General features: G+C 31.0%; 2 protein-coding genes across 3 annotated transcripts in view; one reads left to right on the top strand and one right to left on the bottom strand.

The window, feature by feature from the left end:
• The window catches only part of Sycp1 (synaptonemal complex protein 1), a 115,874-nt gene that overhangs the window by 47,819 nt on the left and 44,977 nt on the right, over nt 1-23,078 (top strand). For both annotated transcript variants that reach the window (XM_027940303.2, XM_027940304.2), the window contains exons 16-20: nt 5,082-5,186; nt 6,043-6,146; nt 8,055-8,172; nt 8,920-8,990; nt 13,357-13,438. In XM_027940303.2, the coding sequence (XP_027796104.2) occupies nt 5,082-5,186; nt 6,043-6,146; nt 8,055-8,172; nt 8,920-8,990; nt 13,357-13,438 (480 nt within the window). The remainder of the gene's footprint in view (nt 1-5,081; nt 5,187-6,042; nt 6,147-8,054; nt 8,173-8,919; nt 8,991-13,356; nt 13,439-23,078) is intronic.
• Nucleotides 10,527-10,772, bottom strand: LOC114096743 (mitotic-spindle organizing protein 1-like). The gene has a single exon (XM_071618779.1). It carries the CDS (start codon nt 10,770-10,772, stop codon nt 10,527-10,529), a length of 246 nt encoding a protein of 81 aa, XP_071474880.1.

Consider the following 23,078-nt stretch of genomic DNA (forward strand, 5'->3'; position numbering starts at 1 on the left):
TTTGAGACGGGGTCTCTTCTAAGTTCGTTAGGGCCTCTCCAAGTTGCTGAGGCTGGCTTTGAACTTTTGATCTTCCTGCCTCAGCCTCCTGAGTTGCTGGGATTACAGGTGTGTGCCACTGTGCCCAGTTTAGGGTGATGTTTCTGTTTGTTGAAAAGACTTTTCTTTCTCCATTAAATTACTTTTGTATTTGTAAAAAAATCATTTGGTTATATTTATGTGAGTCTCTTTCTGGACTCTCTCGTAATGTCCTTGACATACTTGCGTATCCATTTGCCTGTATTGCAGTGTCTTGATTACTATAGCTTTATAATAAGTTTTAAAATTGGATGGTGTGATTTTTCCAATTTGATTGTTTTAACTATTCTAATTCAACTTTTTTACCTGTTTTGTTTTGAATGATTTTGAAAGTGTTTGTTTTTTAAGCAATTAGTCTATTTACTCCAAGTTTTGTTAAAAGTTTTGTGGATAGAGTTATTTGTAGCATTCCCTATTATCCTTGAATGTCTGTGGAGCATTATCCTTCCTTTTGTGATATTATTTGTCTTTTTGTCAGTCTTGCCAGAGGTTTATTCATTTTATTGATCTTTACAAATAGCCCACTTTTTGTTTCGTTTTTTTCATCTTGTTTTTCTGTTTTCAATATGATTGATTTCTACTCTTTATTATTTTCTTCTTGTTTTGGGTTTATTTTGCTCCTTTTCTAGGTTCATTTTTTTTCCCCACCAGTGATTGAACCCAAGGTTGCGTAACGACTAAACTACATCCCCAGCCCTTTTTGTTTTTTGAGGCAGGATCTTGCTAAGTTGCTGAGGCTGGCTTTGAACTCTGGATCCTCCTGCCTCAGCCTTCTGAGCTACTGGGATTATAGGCATATGCCACCATGCCCAGCTCTTTTTTCTAGTTTCTTAAGGCAGAAGCTTATATTATGGTTTTGAAACTCTTCTATAAGCATTTTATGTCCTCTAATCACCTCTTTAGCTTATTAGCACAAATTTTGGTATATTATTTTCATTAATGTTAAAATATTTTAAAATTTTTCTTGGGATTTCTTCCTTGACCTTGTGATTGTTGAGAATTTTTTTGCTGAATTTCCACCTATTTAGATATTTTCCTGTTTTATTATTACTTTCTAGTTTGACTTCATTATGGTGAGAAATGTACTTCACTTTATTTTTTTTATTTGATAAGGTATAAGGTTTGTTTTATAAACCAAGGATATTGCATATCTTAGTTAATATTCCATGTGCATCTGAAAAGAATGTGTACTCTGCTATTGTTGAGTGTTCTATAAGATATCAGATCCAGTTGGTTTTTTATATATATATATATATATATATTTTTTTTTTTTTTTTTTTTTTGTACCAGGGATTGAACCCAGGGGCCCTAGCCGCTGGGCAATATTCCCAGGCGCATATATATATATATATATATATATATATATATATAGAGAGAGAGAGAGAGAGAGAGAGAGAGAGAGAGAGAGACCATATATTTAGAGACAGGGTCTCACAGAGTTTCTTAGGGCTTTGCAAAGTTACTGAGGCTGGCTTTGAACTCATGATCCTTCTGCCTCAGACTCCAGAGCTGTTGGGATTACAGGCTTGTGCCACTGTGCCCGGGAAATCTATGTGTTTTTAATTGATATTTTGGATTCAATTATATTATTTATTGATAGTGGGATAAAAATCTCTTTACAGTTTTGGAATTGTCTGTTTCTCTTTAAAATTTTTTTTGGACCTTTATTTTATTTATTTATATGTGTTACTGATAATCAAACCCAGTGCTTCACACATGCTAGGCAAGCGCTCTGCCACCTCTCTCTTTTTAATTCTGTCAGTGATCACTATAGGTATTTTAAATTTCTTCTATATGCCTCACACTTGATAAAACTATTATATTCTAATGAATGGATCTATTGATTATTATTAATGTCCTCTTTATTTCTGATAATTGTCTTAAAGACATTAGTTGTCTTTAAGTATATTTTAACTGATATTGTAATAGCCACTCCATGTTTCTCATGCTTATTGTTCATATTTTTCATTTTTCAACCTGTTTTAGTCTTTTTTTTCCCCGTCTTAGTCTTTATATTGAACATATCTTTATATCTGTTGCCTATCTATAATTGGGTCTTCCTTTTTTGTACACTCTGACAGTCTCTGCTAATTGGAGGCATTAGACTAATACTGTATTTTAAAATTGTAATTCACATGTTGACTTGGTCTGATTATATTCATCACTTATAAATCTGCTTTCTATTTGTTTCTTGTGTTTTAAAGTTTCTATTTGTTGTGTTTTAAAATTTCTCCCTTCTTTTGGGCTATTTGAATACTTTTTGGCATTCTATTTTTATTTAACAGTATTTTTTCTGTACCTTTTTGCATTTATTTCTGTGGTTGCTCTAGGAACTATGATGTATCCATAGCTTTGGCTACCTTGAGTTAATATTGTAACACTTCATGTAAAATGTTGAAACTTTTGACTAAATGTGTGTGTGTGTCTCTCTCTCTCTCTCCCCCCCTCCCTCCCTCAGACACACACACACACACACACACACACCCACACACACCCACCTCCCTTTACCACCTTGCTATTTATACTGGCAGTGTTATATATATGATACCTACATGTATTTATTTACATCCTCACAAGACAGTGTTAATATTGTTTTAAACCGTCCTGTGTTTTTAAAAGAACTTAAGAGGAACAAATGTCTCTTTAATTTATTCTGATATTTATCATTTTTAATATTCTTCATTTGTTCCTGAAGAGTCAAATTTACCTGTAATGTTTTTTTCTTCCTAAAACACTTCCTTTAGTATTTCTTGTAGTGCATTTCTCCTGGTGACACATTCTCTCATCAGTTTTCCATTCTGAATATGTCATTTGTTTAGTTTATTCATAAGGATATTTTTGCTACCTTTGGAATTGTGGGTTTACATTACATTTTTTTCTTTCAGCACCTTGAAGGTGATGTTTTATTGTCTTCTATCCTGCATGTTTTCCAATTAGAAATCCACAAACATATTGTCTAGATTTTCTCCTTAACCATTTTTCCTCAATATTTTAAAATTGGTGCATTATCATATATAATGGTGGGATTTGTTGTTACTTATTCATCCATGCACACAATATAACAATATGTTTTGGCTAATACCACTCCCCTGCATTTTCTCCCTCCTACCCCCTTCTTCCTCTCCTGATCCCTTTCCTCTGTTCTGCTGATCTCCCTTTGTTATAACTTTATTTTTTTAAGCAGTACATGAGTGAAGTTGAATTTTTCTGTTCAAGATTCACTGCACTTCATAAATCTGTAAAATTTTAATTTTCTTCAAATATAGGAAATTTTGGCTATTCTTTCTTCAAATATATATAGATTTTCTGTCCCCTTTCTCTTCCTGGGATTGCCATTATACATCTGTTTGATCTTTACATATTGTTCCACAGGTTCTTGAGGTGTTCGTTATTTTCTTTAAATATGTTTTTTCTCTATGTTCTTTAGATTGGAATCTTTTTGTTGTTCTGATATTAAAAATCATTGTTTTTTATAACCTCCATCATGCTCTTAAACTCATTTGGTGAATTTTTTTTCCTTTTTGTTTTTCTGTGTCTTGTTTATTTCACTTAACATAATGACCTCCAGTTCCATCCATATTGATGCAAGTGATAGAATTTAGTTTTTTTATGAATGAATAATATTTCTCTATGTATATATCACATTTTCTTTATCCATTTATCCACTGAAAGTCATCTGGGTCGATTCTATATTTTAGCCATTATGAATAGGGCAGTAATAAACATGGGAGTGCAAGTATTTTTTGGTATAATGATTTCATCTCCTTTGGATATATACGCAGTAGTGGCATTAATGAATTGTATGGTAGTTCTGTTTTTAATTTTTTGAGGAGTGTCTATAGTGTTTTTCATAAAGGCAATTCTAATTTTTATTCCCACCTATACCATATAAGAGTCTCCCTGACCTTTTTGGGGGCATTCTCTCTAGTATTTGTTATTATTTGTATTTTTTTAAACCTTTATTTTATTTATTTATTTTTATGTAGTGCTGAGGATTGAACCCAGTGCCTCTTAGCCACAACCCCAGCCTTATTATTTGTATTCTAGTCCTTCCAGCTGGTGTGAAATAATATCTCATTGGTATAATGATTTCATTTTGGGTTACATTTCCATGATGATTAGTGAGATTGAGCATCTTTTCATGTATTCATTGACAGTATGTACATTTTCTTTTGAGAAGTGTTTGTTTAGTTGTTTAGCTCATTTGAGTTAAGTTCTTGATGCTTTACATAAAACAGTGTAGTTGATAAAGTGAGCCCATCTGAAGATTCGTAGGAAAAATGATAATAACTAGCAATTTTAGAATACTTAAGAGGAAAACTTAGGGTGATAACTATTTTTAAATATTCATCAGTGATTATGTGAAAGAGGAATCAGATTTCTATAATGATTATGGAAGGAAGAACAATAACTATTGCATAAAAATTACAGGGAAGCACATTTTAGTACAGTGTAAGGACAAATAAGATTGGTAGAATAGTGAATGATTAGCTACTTGCTAATAAAGTTGCAGTGATTTATGCATAGATAAGGTTTGAATTCAATTATTTGTATAAAGTTTTCGTTGGGGGAGGGAGTACTGAGTATTGTATCTAGGGGTACTTTATCGCTGGATTACACTCCCAGCCCTTTTTGTCTTTCATTTTGAGACAGGGTCTCCTTAAGTGGCTTAGGGCCTTCTTAATTTGCTGATTCTGACCTCAAACTTAGAATCTTTCTGCTTCAGCCTCCTAAGAGTCTGGTATTGCAGGCATGTGCCACTGCACCTGGCTTGTGTGATTTTTAAATTAAAATTCTGTGCCTTTTGTAACAGGGCTCTGTCAATTAAATCCTTTGTCGTCATATTTTATTTTTGAGTATACGCAATAATGACTTTTTTTTTTTCTCTTTTAAAGAATTTTAGTCACGGGAAAGTTCGTAGTTCTCTCTACAAGTCTGTCAGCTTAATTATTTTGAATATGTGTGCAGTTTGACTCTAATGACTTGTTTATATTTTTAAATAGGCAGAAAACCAAAAACTTTTAGATGAAAAAAAACAAGTCGAGAAGATTACTGAAGAATTGAAAGTAAAAGAGCAAGAACTAACTGGTCTTTTACAGACCAGAGAGGTTTGTTAAGGATAAATTTTTGTTTGTTTCAAATATTATATTAAAAGAATACAGATTTGCAAATATATTTTAACTATTCACTTTGTAAAAAATTTCTTCATAAGCTTCTTTTAAAAAATATGCATTCCCATTAACTTTTAAAATGTAACTAATGTGGCTATTAAAATTTAAATTAATAAAAATAAATTTAAAATTTAGTTACTTGATTGTTAAAATCACATTTGAGTATTACACATAGAGAACTTTTAGATTATAATGTGGGAAAGAAAGGTTTACATTTAAGATACCAATCCTGTGTATAATGTTATGGCTTATAACAATTACATTTATTGGTGTCTTAAGTATTTCTTAACTGGTATATTTGAAATTTAGTCTTTATTAAGTTAGATTCTTATATTGTAATATATTTTATAGTGCTCATATTATAGTTTTAGAATTTAAAGTATGTTTCCAGTCCATAAACAAAATTATGTTATAAAAAACTGTCTATAATACTAAGAACATCTTTATTTCTAAGATACTACCTGATTTTATTAATTAACATTTTCATCAATAATATAACTTTTTAATTGAAATTAATTACTTGGTAGAGTAAAACAGACAAAATATTTTATAATATATAAATATAATTTTTCTGGTTGAACTTGACAATATCAAGGTAGAATTTATTTACATTGCATTTGTCATTGCTCATTTGTTTTAAAATTAAAATTATTATCACATTAATCTACTTAAATTTAAAATATTTGGCATACCCTGACATGTTTTTTGCCAAACATAAGACTTGATTACTTACAGTGACCATATATTTTGAATGGAAAAACATTTGCCTTGGGTATGTATGTTTATTTTGCAGAAAGAAGTACATGATTTAAAAATACAGTTAACTGCCATTGCAACAAGTGAACAGCATTGTTTAAAACAGGTTAAAGATCTGAAAACTGAGCTTGAGAAAGAGAAGTATGTTATCCATTATCTATATGTTGTTTAATATTCAATTGCTAAGCTTTCTGGTAATAAATAATAAATTAGGAAATTATGTTCAATATTTATATGAATGGATTTCAAGTTGCACTTTATTCCAAATGAAAGATCAAGATGGTGTACTATTGCTAATAATGGTTCATTGCTAAAGGAAGTTATTTTTATTATTATTATCATTTTGTACCAGGGATTGAACTCAGGGGCACTCGCACTGAGTCACATTCCTAGCCCTATTTTTTTTTTTTTTTTGTATTTTATTAGAGTCAGGGTCTCACTGAGTTGCTTAGCACCTCACGTAATTGCTGAGGCTGGCTTTTTGAACTTGTGATCCTCTTGCCTTTGCCATTGGGATTATAGGCGTGTGCCACCACGCCCGGCAGGAAGTATAAATTATTGACATAAAAATAGTACATAACAAAGTTAAACCTCTTTAGAAAATCAGTATACAGTTTTCTCTTGGAGATGGGTTCTAAGATCCTTGAGTATGCCAAAATCTGTAGATTTTTAAGTCCCTTATATATAAAAAAGCATAATAATTGCACATAACATGCATAACATAACACATATTAAATCATCTCTAGATTACTTATGATACCTAATACAATATGTACATGCTATGTAAATAGTTGCTATATTGTGTGGTTTGGGAAACAATGCCAAGAAAAAAAGGCTGTACGTTTAATAGAGATGCAGTTTTTCTTCCTGTATATTTTCATTCTGTAGTTGGTTGATTCCATGGATGCAGAACCCACAGACACAGAGGGATTATTAACTCTGTTACCTTTTTGGAGGTATTATTTTTTGACAAAATAACATTTGTACTTCTAAGTAGCTGGGTTTTTTTCCTAAATTATTTCATAGGTTTTATTGATAAAATGTTAACATGAAAATTTATTTCTTACATTATCCAAATAAGATATATTTAATTGAACGTTAGTTTGGAAATTAAGTGTGAGAAATAATTATTGTATTATTACTGAGAGAAATAAATTCAGGTAGCCATTCTGATGTTGAGCATTGTTTTTATCTTTTGGTTGCTTCTCAGCTCTAGATAAAAATAAGAAGTAAATAGTTTATGCAGTAGCTTCTCCTTTCCTGGTTGGTTCCCATTCCCTGATTACCTTTGAACAGTATGTTTTAGGAGCACTGGGTAAAATTCATGTAGTAACCCAAATCTCTTTTGATGAATGGAGTGGTTAGTTAATACTTTAGTATAAATTTATATTCCCTTTGGTTCATTTTCTTTTTCAGTCTTTCATTGCTTAGTGGAAAAATTTTATTTCCACTTCAGTGGATTTTCAGTATTAAGTAGAAAAAGATAATAGGTACTCCTGAAATCCTTCGGTAGAGCACACAATTCTGTGCTCATTTAAAATTGATCCTGGCTGCAACCAGTAACAAATATTCCACACTGCAGTCTGTCTTGCAGTGTGGAATATTTGAAACCTTATAACAGCAGTTTAGTATGATACAAAAGTTAAACCTAGTGTTATCTAATTAAAAATAATCAAATTATCAGAAGTTTGAAGAAATTTTTGAGACATATTATTAGAAATAAAAAAGTTACGTGAAGAAAATAATGTGTCCTTCAGAGTTTGTGAAAATGGTTGAGGAAATCAGAGTATGAGGGAATAACCAAGGGAACTATGACATTTTGAAAACAAAATGTAAAAATTTCAAACATGTACAAAGTAGAGGGAATAATGTGATGAATCAGGATGAACTTACACCCTACTTCCTGGAATTATTAACTAATGGCCCATCTTGTTTTATTTATATTCCTAGCCCTCCCTTCTTTCTCCTAAGATTATTTTGAATTAAATTTCATATCATCATGTAATTTTATATGTAAATATTTTGGTATGAAATATTTTTTAAAAATAGGCTTAAGAATACTGAATTAACTGCAAGCTACAACAAGCTTTCACTAGAGAACAAAGAACTAGCACAAGAAACAAGTAATATGGCCCTAGAAATCAAGAAACAGCAAGAAGATATTAATGTGAGTTGAAAAAGGAAGTACTGGTAACTTGGTTTTCTTACCTGTAAAATTAGGGGGCTTTTAGATAGATGACCTCTGAAGATTCTTTCAGATTAAAAAATAGGATTATTTTAGAGCTGATACTTTGTTTCAGAAGAAAAATGTGTTTATTAATCTGAGATGGTGATAATGGGCCACAGAATGTAGAGGCTACTTATAGATAAGGTTAATATAATTTTAAGCTTAAGATTTTTGTGTTTAGTCAATAAGTATTATTAAGTCATAGATGACTCTGAAGGATACTAAGATGAATAAAATAGCATTTCAAGAGTTTATGGCAATAGAAAAATAGTAAATATTTAAATAACTTAAAATAGCATAGTACATCATTTATGTTGTTGGTGGGACAAAGTGTTCTCAGATTTACACCATCACTTCTGCCTTGGTAACCTTAAAAGATGAATTCTGAGTACAGTAAGTGACAATGAACAGATTGCATTTCTTCAGACCAGAACAATATGAACAAATGATATGAGGCTCAAAGTATCATTGGGAAATAAAAGTTTTGTTAGCTATGATATAGAGATTGTTAGGAAAGTAATTAGTATAAGCCAGGAAAAGTAGTATGGAACTGTGCAAATTAAGTAGCCCGTTTTCTTGCTTTATATATGAATAAGTTTTATAGTTACAGATAAAGGTTTTAAATATTAATTTCAGTTTTAGTTTTGTTGAAACAAAATAATATAAACAATGTTGATATCTCTTTAGAGTAGCAAAAAGCAACAAGAAAGGATACTGAAACAAGTAGAAAATCTGGAAGAAACAGAAACACAATTAAGGCAAGACTAATGAATTGACCTTGTTTATCTGGCAATAGATTTTGATATTTTCTGTTAACTTGTTATGGTTAATTTAAATTTAACTTATGTTGAATATTATATAAAATACAAAATTTAGACTAAAATTACTGTTTTGGAATCTTGCTTAAAAATAAAATTGTAATTTCTCCTTTACATTTAGTGTTGAAACAGTAAAATTAGATGAAGGTCAATTTTAAAGCATCATAAACCTTCTAATTCTTTAATATTTACTTAAGAAAGTATACTAATCATAATCCAGAAAATTTATATGAAAGAAAATTTAAAAGTTATTTATAACCACATCAGCTATTATAATATAGGAATATTTATGCCCACTCTATATTGAAGAATGGTCTTTGCTTGTAATCATTGATATACAATTTTATATATGGTTCTTCCATTTAATATTATTCATGTTTCTAGGTGTTTTCACAATCATCTGTTTTTAATACACCAGTTAATCAAATGGATTAATAATATTATTTAGCTTTTTTTTTATTTTAGAAAGGCAAACTTATAATTCCTGGTACACATTTTATTAGTTTTTGTTTAATGACTAGAAATCCTTATGTCTTCAGAAAATATTACATATTCATTGAAACACTATCTAGTGATTTATTATATATCTACATCATATTTATTAGATAAGAATTCTAATTACTTTTATGTAATAAAAGTAAAAAGGAATTTTGTATGTTGGCTATGTTTCACTTTATACATTATTTTTAGGCCTTTATAGAATATAAAACTTAGAAAAACATTCTCAACTAATATTCTTATTCGATGTAAATGACTCAAACTACAAACAATACTAAGCTAAGCACTGTTATTACTTTTAAAATCTAAGTTTCTAGAAGTTTTATTTTTCAATCAATACAAAATGATCTAGTTCACACTATTAACTACCCAAAAACTGTTTAAAAAACTAAATATTCTTTGTTAAAGAGAAGATTACAAGAAATGTTTTCTATGTTCTCATTTTAAAAAACAAGATTCTGGTATACATGTGGAATTTAAATATAAATTCTTACATGGTGGCTAAAATCTTGACAACTTTTAGCCTGATACAACATAAATCAACAGTTATTATGCATAAACAATTCAAAATTAAAGTTTATAATAGAAATGTCAACAAGTCATAAATATGACACATCAATACTAATGGGTTCCACTATACTTCCAGCAGGCACAGCAGATGTGCACATCTGATAGACAGACTACTTAGAAAATTAAAGCTATCAGAGCTATAATAAGGAATACATAAATATAAACATAGCAATGCCAAAGCATTAGGGCCATTAAAAAAAAAGATGCAATGCAAACACATTTGATAGTTCTCTCTGTGAGTCACTTTCCACTGATTTATAAAGCTATGGTTTTATAATTCTTTTTTAAAAAAGGAAAATTTTTCTACACTGCTGCATGCAGTAATTTCACTGTACATTCTTGACTAAAATGCAGTCTTCAAATTCTCTTGAGGAATTTGACATATCTCCTCAGGATCTCTCCAGAAAGTCAGCTTGTCATATTTTCAGCAGCCTTTAGTGCTTTAGTAGCCTTGCGGAGTTCCTTAATAACAGATGATAAAGCTTCTGGGTTAATTCCTTGTTCACAAAGCCGTACACAAATAGACAGTGTTTCCATATCTAAGCCAGTATTCAAAATTCTTGAAATCTCAAGCAGAACATCCATGGTTTCCCTCACCGCATTCAAATTTGCCGCTGCGGTTCCCGACGACCTGGCGCCACTGCCATTTGCCATGGCGGAGGCTGAGGGAGGCTCTGTTTTCATTTTTGAGTATCTAAATTTTCCAGTTTTTCACTATGATAGCTAGTTCTGAAGTAAACGAAGGTTTTTTTCCCCTTGATTTTGAATTTGATAGAATTTATTTCAAGTGGAAGAATTTATTAGGTCATTGAAGTGATTTAAATGACTTGATAATAAAATGATTTACAATATATTTTATTGTAAATGATGCAATACAACAAAAATCATATGAAAGTGCTGATTCCAAAATGTTTTGTTTTTGGATTTTATTACTAACTTATTGATAATTTAAAAGATAAAAATAACACATTGTATTTGTGATTTGTAGTTTTAATTTTTAAAAAATACTTTCTTTATTTTTTAGTTGTAGTTAGACACAATACCTTTATTTATTTATTTATTTATTTATCTATCTATCTATCTATGTATTATGTGGTTCTGAGGAGCAAAGCCAGGGCCTTGCACGTGGTAGGTGAGCACTCTACTGCTGAGCCACAACCCCAGCCCTGTAGTTTTAAATTTTTGGATAAGCTTTGGAATTTTTCAGGTTTGCTTCTTAGAATTTCTTCTTTTTGAAATTGTCTTTGCACATTAATTATCTTTGCACATTAATCTTTTGAGGCATTCTTTTTTTTTTTGTTTGTTTGGTGCTAGAGGCTTTACCACTGAGCTTCATCCCTAACCCATCTAAATTTTTATTTTGAGACAGTCTAAGTTGTGGTAAGGCTGGCTTTGAACTTGAGATTTACCTGCGTTAACCTCCCCAGTAGGGATTACAGGAATGTATCACCATACCCTGCTTGAGGTCTTTTCTTTTGGACTTATTTAAGCATTAAAAATATTAATCTATTTTATTTATAGCATATATTTTCTCAAATCTGTCATTTTTATTTTACATTAAATTTGATTTTCTTATTTTTGCCATTTCTTTTATACTTAGAAATTTCTTGCCTGCCTGAAGTCAAATATCAGTCTTCAGTTCTTTTAAAAATTTTTATGTTGATATTAATTTTTCTTTTTTAAATAATAAAAAATACTTTAAGCCATTTACTTCTAAACACAGCTGTGAATTTATGATATGGGTTTGATACTCACTTTCCATGTTTATTTTTTTTTCTAAATAATCTGGTTTTGTATTTTAGGTTTCCTTTTAAATTCATTGTTAATCTAGGTGATTTCCAGATATTTGGGAACTTTTGTTTGTACTTGTTTTGAAGTTTTGTTTTTTTACTTTTGGTTAAAGAATGTGGTCTTTAAAACTTGCTCTTATTTTAAATTATTTGTAATCTTTAGACCTAATATATTATCTTCATAGAATTGTTTGAAGATTATATGAGGCATTATGAATACAGATTTGAGTGTAGTAACTGGCACATAGTCAGTGCTTACTAATTGTTAGTTTGTTACTATTTTCCAGATTTGGAAAGTCATCTTTTATTATACCTATAAAATGATTGCTTTTGTCCTTTTTGCTTAATTTTCTTGTTCAGAAGTAGCTGTTATTTATAGGTTGAATATCTTAATAGGTTGAATGTCTTAATAGGTTGAATATCTATGATAAGCCACTATACAGTTTGAAGACACATTTCAAAGCGAGGCCACATTTTAGTTTTAAATCAAAAATTTTATTTTTGCTATGCGGGGCATTGAACTTAGGTCCTCACAATAGCTCTGCAATTGAGCTATATCCCCAACCGAAAGGATGCTTTTTAAAGAGAATTTAAGTTATTTGGATAATTTCTTTTTAACATGCCTATCTTCTATATGGACTTATGGAAGTCTAAATGTAAATATACTTTCCAACAGTAAGATCATAAATTTAACACTCACTTAGAGTTAATATTCTGCATTCAGTTTTCAGGAAGCCAGCTGTTTTACACAAACAGTAATTATTTCTCGCAACATATTAGTGATAACAAGGGAGACTAAAATTAGAAAAATGGCTTTTAAGTATCCTATTGAGAAAAGCACCATTATTTTCATGTGCAAAAGACAGGTTTTTAATTAAAGTATTTTTGGAAGGATAATACATGTATATGGTATGAAATTCAAAGGGACAAAGAAGCACATGGGAAAAGTTTCTTACTCATTGTCTTCCTGCTATCTGGTTTCCCTCTCCAGAATCATCACTATTTTCTTGTATATGTTTTCAGAGATACTTTATGTATATACAGTAATATTTGTATGTGCACATATTTTAGTCATGTAGTTCTTAATTAGAATTATTTGTATTTATAATCCTAATTTATTTGTATAAAATTCTGGATATGTCTTAGAGTAATGACTGATTTATGACTTAAGAAAACATTTAAAATGAAATCTTGGCTTAAAAAAATGTGTTTTTTCCTAGGAGTCTTAAAAATAGAAAAATGACTATAAAAATCCAGGTGATTAATTTTAAAACAAATATATAAATTAATTTAAATATGGGCATGGAAGTGTGCCTATTGGTATTAACACATAAAAATAATTACCAAACAAAATGAAAAAAAAAAAAAAATAGTCAATCATTAAAAAATGTCAGAAATGAAATAAAATAAAAATTGGATTATAATGTCACTCTTCTGTTTCCTTTTAGGAGTGAACTGGAGTCTATGAAAGAAGAGCTAAAACAGAAAGGAGATGAAGTTAAATTTAAATTGGACAAGAGCGAAGAAAATGTATGTTATATTTAATAATATGTACTCAGAATCTCAAATCATAAAACACCACCATTATGTCTTTAAAAAAGTGACATATACTGTTGTGTAAATAAGTTGTGATATGGGGACTGTCTTAAGGCATTAACCTTTTAAAAATATAGGTATAGTATAAATGTATAGATTGTAACTGAAAAAAGTATTATGTTTAGTAATGAATGCTCAATATTTAACAGTGATTTACATTTTTGGCTAAATAAAAGCCTCATGCTGTGGAATAAACTAAGAAGTTCATGTTATATTTTGGTGAATACAATTTCAACAAGATTTTTTAAAAAGGGGGGCTGTGAATGTGGCAAATGGTAGTGTTTGTCTAGCATATGTGAGGTACTAGATTCAATTCCAGTACTTAAAAAAACGGTTTTTAGGAAATATTATCACAAATTGGAATTGTACAAAATATGTGACATGATTATACAGTTTAATATATAATATACAGTGGGACAAAATTATAGCAAAATAGAAAGATCATGCTAGATTATGAAGGCTTTATGTTTTCATTTATTGACAGATATTATTTACACATATTATTATATATGCTTAGCATTTTTCTGGGTGCTGAGCTGTGTTCAGATATCATTTGCTTTGGTAGGACAGTTGTGATTGAATAAAGTCTTTTTTGGGGGGAGAGAATGGAGTAGGGAGAGATGAAAAGCACTAGAATCAGTTGGAAAGCTATTAAAGTTGTCTTGAAAGCTCTGAAAACATTTTTGGGGAAGATTCTGGCCTAGTTCAATTTACTTATTCCTAAGCCAATCATTGTGTCTAGGGGATAGAGTAATGGTTGAAGACTTGAGCTACATACCTGTTCCTGAAGACAAGAGTCAGTCCTCATCAAATTATATGAACTGAGCAGAATTACTGTGGAATTTTACAGTAAAGGAGTCCTTGCAGGAATGGGTGCTGGCCAGATCGAAACATAGGTCCTGTGTATGGATCCTATTAGAATTTATAGAAAGGACATCTAATCCAACCTTAAATCAGGGCAAGCTTCTTGGAGGAAGTGACATTCAGTTCACTTAGACTAATAGGAATTAATGGAAGGTAGAGGGATGGATACAAGTATAACAGGAGAATAACAATATTCCCAGTTAAACACACACACATATTATATGGGAACGCCTAAAAGTATGACAGAGGATGGCATATTTAGGCAATGATAAAAAATTAATTGTGGTTGGGCATGGTGGCTCAAGCCTTTATTCCCAGTTACTCAGAATCTGAAGCAGGACGATTGCAACTTTAAGGCCAGCCATGGAAGGTTAGTGAGACCCTGTATCAAAATAAGATTTTTTTAAAAAGGGGGCTGGGAATGTGGCAAATGGTAGTGTTCGTCTAGCATATGTGAGGTACTGGATTCAATTCCCAGTACTTAAAACAAAATTACTGTTGCTAAAAAGTGGAGTTTAAGATAGTTGTAATAATGGAGAGAGTAGGGAGAGATGATAGATAGAGACAAGGGTGGAGAGATGAGGGTGAAAGATGAAGGTGGATCATTTAAGGAAACATAGTTATATTTAGGAGTTTGATGTTATTGAAAAGTTTTATTTTGAGTATTGTTTTAATCATATTGATACTTTAGAAAACTGTAAGACTATAGAAATAGTTCAAGGGCTTATAAATAGGAGTTAGTGGAAAGTAGAGGGTTTATAATGGACCAGGCACATTCTAGGTCCTTTCTGTGTGTTATTTTGCTTAACTAGAATTCATTTTTTTCTTATTTTATGAATTAGGAAATCAAATCTCTTAAGAGTAAATAACTTTGAAAGGTTACATGACTAACAAGTAGTAGAGCTGGTCTTCTACAATCTGAAGACTATACTATGCTCCCCTTCCTCTCCAAAATCCATTGTTTTCTTTTAACTTTATTAGTTATTCTGAATTCAACCTGCAAATGAGTTTAATGCACTAAATACTTGGTTATGTAATTTAGTACTTAAAAATTTGTGTCAGAGGCTACTACAGACAACAGGCCGTTGTTGTATGTGATAGGGAAACATGAATTTGATATTTAATTTACAAAGTCCTTCATTATGAATTTAAAGTATAGTCTATTTTTGCCAATGTAGAAAATCTTAGTGATGAGTTAAGGAAAAAAACCCAAAATATATGTCAAATTATTAGCATATTTCTGCTTTCTATGATTGGATTTCAACTAATTTATTGAAATAGTTTACAGAAAGAATTCAAATTATAAATACTTTTTAATTTGATTGCCTTACATTTAATTTCATTACATTTGTTTCCCCCAATCTACTACCTTAGTTTAGATATTTATTATTTCATAATATTCTACTTATATGAGTTTCAGTTTCCTCAACTTTAAATTATTATCTAAGAGATAATAATATCTGTTGTGAAAGATATTTGAGTCATTATAAACATTTATATATAATAGTTTTTAAAAGATTCAGGATTAACTGGGAAAGCTAATAAAAATGTTGCAAAGTGATTTTGAGCTAAGGTAAGAATGATAAACATTGACATATAAACAATAAGATGATTTCTATTTTTAATTGACAGATAAAAATTACATGTATTTATGGTATGGTTTACAAAGTAATATTTTGATATGTGTGTACATTGTGAGATAATTGAATCAAGCTAGTCATTATATCCTTACGTGTACAAAGATGATTTCTTTTTCAAAAGGATTCCAAAATAAACTGGGAGAGCTGATAACCACTTTTATAGACATAAAGGACTAAGCTTTAGAATTTCATTTCTAAAAGATACAGAAGAAAATAGAAATTCTGTTAATATTTTTAATCTAATGTCAATATTTTCTAGGCTCGAAGCATCGAATGTGAAATTTTAAAAAAAGATAAACAAATGAAGATATTAGAAAACAAGGTATTTTCAAACTGCAAAATGTTTGAGAATGAAAACTTTGTAGCAATATAAGTATTACTGCATTCTTGTGGGCCAGCCTTTATACATTCTGCACAAAGAAATCTCAGTTCTCCTTTGGAGGCTTTTGGGAATGTGGGATTTTTTTTTTATTGCAGGTTTCTTTAAGGAACCCTGGATTTATGGGTTTTGTGTAGTGCTTCAAAGAGCAAAGTTTTATTAAAAACCTCATTAGTTTTCCCTTCCCCCAAATTTCATACTCTAAGCAACTTATATTTATTGTAGACACTTAAAATGGCAAAATGCTTTTAGAAATCATCTTTCTCCCATTTCTAAAATTAGAGTTACAGAAAAATCTTTATTCTTGTTTATGTGAAGTGTTTTTACTTGTCTGGCTATTCATCCTAATTTACTTCTCCCCTGTCTGAACCTCATGACTCAGTTGTCCTAAACATTTTCCATATAATGCACAGTCCTCTGGAAAGTGTAGTTCACTTTCTGAAGTTCTGACTTCTAATTAATAATAAACAGCATTTTCTTCTACCTGAAGATTCTGGTAAATAAAATACTTAGTTTCTATGCACAATTTACTTAAGCATAAACTGGGGTAATTTAAAACCTTTTTAAGAATTTCTGGGCATTGTATCAAATATATTTTAAACATTTGAAAAGAAAGAAATGGTTTAATAAAAAGCCATGTAATTTTAATTGGCTCCAATTTTGAAGATAATTTAAATTTGAAAGTAGTGTAAGCTTAAATAAATTTGGTTTTCATTAGCTTATACAGACAGAAGGAATAGTGTTGGGTTGGGGACAGTCAAGATATCCAAAGTTAATAGCTCTTGTCTCCAAGAGACTCATCTCATAGGCAAAGGCATCCACAAACTGAAGGTAAAAGGATGGGGAAAAAAAACTTATCATTCACATGGATTTCATAAACAAGCAGGGGTTTCTATTGTCACATCAGATAAAGTGGATGTGAAGTCAAAATTAATAAAAAGGGAAAAAGAAGGTTATTTCAGACTGCTTAAGGGAACTATACATCAACAAGATATAACAATCTTAAATATGCCCTAAACAATGGAACATTTACACATATCAAACAAACCCTTCACAATTTCAAGAATCAAGTAGATCACAACACAATAATACTGGGTGACTTTAACAGGCTTCTCTCACCAATTAGTAATTACAATTAATAATTTAGACTTTACAGACATATATAGAATATTTCATCCATCAGTGATTGAATGTACTTTCTTCTCAGTAGCACATGTGTCCTTCTCTAAAATGGACCTTATCTTAGGCCACAAAGAAACTCTTAGTAAATACAAAAAAAAAATAATACCTTGTACTCTATCAGATCATAAGAAATGAAATTAGAAATCAATGATAAAATAGAAACTAGAAGCTACTCTAACATCTGGAGACTAAATAATACTCTATTGAATGGTCAGTGATAGCTGAAGAAGTCAGGGATGAAATAAAAAATACGTAGTGGTAAATGAGTTCTGCGACAAAACATCAAAATTTTGGGGACATATGAAGGTGCTTCTAAGAAGAGAAAGTTTGTTGCATTGAGCTCATTCATTAAAAGAACAGAAAGTCACTGAATAAACAACCTAATGGTATATCTCAAATTCCTAGAAAAAGAAGAACAAATCAACACAGAAAGCAGTAGAAGACAGGAAATAATTAAAATTAGAGCTGAAATGAATGAGATTGAAACAAAAAAATTTCAGAATATCAACAACCAAAAAAGTTGGTTCTTTGAGAAAAATATAAATTCATAAACCATTAGTCAAGCTAACTAAGAGAAAGAAAACTCAAATTACTAAAATTCGTGATGAAAAAGGACTTATCACCATGGACACTACTAAAATACAGATGATAATCAAAAACTACTTTGAAAATCTGTACTCCAATAAAATAGAAAATCATGAATACATTGAGAAATTTTTAGAGACATATGACCTACCCAAATTGAATCAGAAGGACATAGAAAATTTAAACATAACAAAAGGAGTGAAATAGAAAACACTATCAGAAGCCTACCAACAAAGAGAAGCCTGGGACCAGATGGCTTCTCAACCGAGTTCTACCAGACCTTTAAAGAAGAATTTAACATCAATAATTCCTCAAATTATTCCGTGAAATAGAATAAGAAGAACCCTTCCAAACTCATTCTATGAAGGTAGTATTACCCTGATATCAAAACCAAAGACACATCAAGGAAAGAAAACTTCAAACTAATATACCTGATGAACATAGATGCAAAAATTCTTAATACAATACTGGCAAATCACATAAAAATGTATTAAAAAGATAGTGCACTATGATCAAGTGGGATTTATTCCAGAGACACAAGGCTTGTTCAACATACAAAAATCAATAAACATAATTCATTACATCAATAGACTTAAACATAAGAATCACATGATTATCTCAATAGATGCAGAAAAAGCATTTGACAAAATTCAGCATCCATTCATACTCAAAACTGATATCAAACTAAAAAGCTTCTTCACAGCAAAGAAAATGATCAATAATGTGAAGAGAGAGCCTATAGAATGGGAGAAAATCTTTGCCACTTGTACCTCAGAGCATTAATCTCCAAGAAATATAAAGAACTCAAAAAACTTAACACCAGGAAAACTCCAGATAACCCAATAAATAAATGGGCAAAAGAACTGGACAGACACTTCACGTAAGAAGAAATATGAATGGCCAACAATATGAAAAAATGCTCAACATCTCTAGCAATTAGAGCAATGCAAATTAAAACTACACTGATATTTCATCTTACTCCAGTAAGAATGGCAATTATCAAGACTACAGGTAACAAATATTGGCAAGGATGTGGGGGAAAAAGGTACACTTATACATTGTTATGGGACTGCAAATTGGTACAACTCTGGAAAGCAGTATGGAGACTCCTTAGAAACTTGGAATGGAACCACCATATGACCCAGTTATTCCACTGCTTGGTATTTGCTCAAAGGATTTAAAATTAGCGTATTACAGTGATACAGCCATATCAATGTTTATAGCAGCTCAATTTACAATCGCTAAGCTATGGAACCAAACTAGGTGCCCTTCAACAGATAAATGTAAAGAAAATGTAGTATATACACAATGTATATATACACAATGGAATATGTATATATACGCAATGGAATATTACTCAGTCGTAAAGAAGAGTGAAATTATGGCATTTGATGGTAAATGAAAAGATTTGGAGGCTATCATGCTAAATGAAATAAGCCAGTCCCCAAAAAATCAAAGGCCATATGTTCTCTCTGATATGTAAATGCTAACACTCAATAAGGTGGGGAGAGAAGAATAAAAATTCATTGGATTAGACAAAGAGGAACAAAGGGAAGGGAGAGGGATGGGACTAGGAAAGAGTAGAATGATCAGACATAATTTTCCTATGTTCATATATGAATACATGACCAATGTAACTCCACGTCATGTAAAACTGCAAGAATGGGAAGTTATACTCCATGTATGTATAATATGTCAAAATACATTCATCTGTCATGTCTATCTAAAAAGGAAAGAAAAAAAAAGAAAAATTAAAACAGAAGATATGTGTTGGTGGTTGTGAGTTGTAAATTATCTTTTTTTTTTCAATTATAAATAAAAGGTCTATGAGCCCTGAAGCTCGTCTTACTATAGTTCCTCTATTTTGAAATATGTGATTGCTGTAATTATTAATTTATTGAACATTGTCACTAAAAATTCAGTAAGGTTTAGTATTGCCTCAAAAAAACCCCAGAGTTAATAGCTCTGATATCATCATTTTAGTATAAATATGTACATTTTAAAATATATAGTTATATCAGTTATAAAGATGGTTTTTAGGAAAAGTTGGCAAGAGAAAAGTATAGTCATTAACTCTCAAGGGAAGTTTTTTTAAAATGTCATGTCAATTTTTATTGATCAATCTTTAAATTGTAAAATTATGCAGCTGAAACTAAAATCAAAGGAATTCATGAAGCTTTTATTTAGCATTGATAGTTGCTAATTTTAAGACATACAAAATTGGTAGAAATACATCTTATTGAGTAACAAATAAGGGAATAGGTTTTGATGGCCTAAAGAACAGAGGACTAAGAAATACATGCAACATGTACTATCTCTGGCAAAGTAATAAATATCTTCATGATGCTTCAAACTGATGTTCTTTAAATTTGTTCAACATTTATTTGGTGAGACCAAATAAATTGTATTACTAGAAGTTCTTTTTCTTTCTTTTTATTTACTTTTTAGTTGTAGTTGGACACAATACCTTTATTTCACTTATTTATTTTTATGTGGTGCTTAGGCTCGAACCCAGGGTCTCGCACGTGCATGGCGAGCACTCTACTGCTGAGCCACAACCCCAGCCCCTAGAAGTTCTTTTTCAATTAAAGTTTGAATAGTTCTAACAATATGTTACTGAATGATCAATGGATTATGGAAGACATAAAGGAGGAAATCAAAAAATTCTTAGAGATAAATGAAAATACAGACACAACATATCGGAATCTATGGGACACAATGAAAGCAGTTTTAAGAGGGAAATTCATTGCCTGGAGGTCATTCCTCAAAAAAAGGAAAAACCAATAAATAAATGAGCTCACACTTCATCTCAAAGCCCTAGAAAAGGAAGAGCAAAACAACAGCAAATGTAGCAGAAGGCAAGAAATAATTAAAATCAGAGCGGAAATCAACGAAATTGAAACAAAAGAAACTATTGAAAAAATTAACAAAACTAAAAGTTGGTTCTTCGAAAAAATAAATGAGATCGACAGACCCTTAGCCATGCTAACGAAGAGAAGAAGAGAGAGAAATCAAATTACTAACATACGGGATGAAAAAGGCAATATCACAACAGATGCTACAGAAATACAGAAGACAATTAGAAATTATTTTGAAAACCTATATTCCAATAAAATAGATGATAGTGAAGACATCGATAAATTTCTTAAGTCATATGATTTGCCCAGACTGAGTCAGGAGGATACTCACAACTTAAACAGACCTATAACAATGGATGAAATAGAAGAAGCAATCAAAAGACTACCAACCAAGAAAAGCCCAGGACCAGATGGGTATACAGCGGAGTTTTACAAAACCTTTAAAGAAGAATTATTACCAATACTTTTCAAGTTATTTCAGGAAATAGAAAAAGAGGGAGCTCTGCCAAATTCATTCTATGAGGCCAACATCACCCTGATTCCGAAACCAGACAAAGACACCTCAAAGAAAGAAAACTACAGACCAATATCTCTGATGAACCTAGATGCAAAAATCCTCAATAAAATTCTGGCGAATTGGATACAAAGGCACATCAAAAAAATTGTGCACCACGATCAAGTAGGATTCATACCTGGGATGCAAGGATGGTTCAATATACAGAAATCAATAAATGTTATACACCACATCAATAGACTTAAAGATAAGAACCATATGATCATCTCGATAGACGCAGAAAAAGCATTCGACAAAGTACAGCATCCCTTTATGTTCAAAACATTAGAAAAACTAGGGATAACAGGAACTTACCTCGACATAGTAAAAGCTATCTATGCTAAGCCTCAGGCTAGCATCATTCTGAATGGAGAAAAATTGAAGGCATTCCCTTTAAAATCTGGAACAAGACAGGGATGCCCTCTATCACCACTTCTATTCAATATAGTTCTCAAAACACTGGCCAGAGCAATTAGACGAAAGAAATTAAAGGCATAAAAATAGGAAAAGAAGAGCTTAAATTATCACAATTTGCAGATGACATGATTCTATACCTAGAAGACCCAAAAGGGTCTACAAAAAAACTACTAGAACTAATAAATGAATTCAGCAAAGTGGCAGGATATAAAATCAACACGCATAAATCAAAGGCATTTCTGTATATCAGCGACAAAACTTCTGAAACGGAAATGAGGAAAAACACTCCATTCACAATATCCTCAAAAAAAATAAAATACTTGGGAATCAACCTAACAAAAGAGGTGAAAGATCTATACAATGAAAACTACAGAACCCTAAAAAGAGAAGTAGAAGAAGATCTTAGAAGATGGAAAAATATACCCTGTTCATGGATAGGCAGAACTAACATCATCAAAATGGCGATATTACCAAAAGTTCTCTATAGGTTTAATGCAATGCCAATCAAAATCCCAACGGCATTTCTTGTAGAAATAGAGAAAGCAATCATGAAATTCATATGGAAAAACAAAAGACCCAGAATAGCAAAAGCAATTCTAAGCAGGAAGTGTGAATCAGGTGGTATAGCGATACCAGATTTCAAACTATATTACAGAGCAATAGTAACAAAAACAGCATGGTACTGGTACCAAAACAGGCAGGTGGACCAATGGTACAGAATAGAGGACACAGAGACTAATCCACAAAGCTACAACTATCTTATATTTGATAAAGGAGCTAAAAGCATGCAATGGAGGAAGGATAGCATCTTCAACAAATGGTGCTGGGAAAACTGGAAATTCATATGCAACTAAATGAAACTGAATCCCCTCCTCTCGCCATGCACAAAAGTTAACTCAAAGTGGATCAGGGAGCTAGATATCAAATCAGAGACTCTGCGTCTGATAGAAGAAAAAGTTGGCTCCGATCTATATATTGTGGGGTCGGACTCCAAATTCCTTAATAGGACACCCATAGCACAAGAGTTAATAACAAGAATCAACAAATGGGACTTAACTTAAACTGAAAACTTTTTTCTCAGCAAGAGAAACAATAA

This window comes from Marmota flaviventris, chromosome 10, assembly GCF_047511675.1.
Source record: "Marmota flaviventris isolate mMarFla1 chromosome 10, mMarFla1.hap1, whole genome shotgun sequence".
NCBI lineage: Eukaryota > Metazoa > Chordata > Mammalia > Rodentia > Sciuridae > Marmota > Marmota flaviventris.

What these genes read in the sequence shown, in the direction of transcription:
- LOC114096743 (XM_071618779.1), bottom strand. Translation starts at nt 10,772, where the DNA reads ATGGCAAATGGCAGTGGCGCCAGGTCGTCGGGAACCGCAGCGGCAAAT.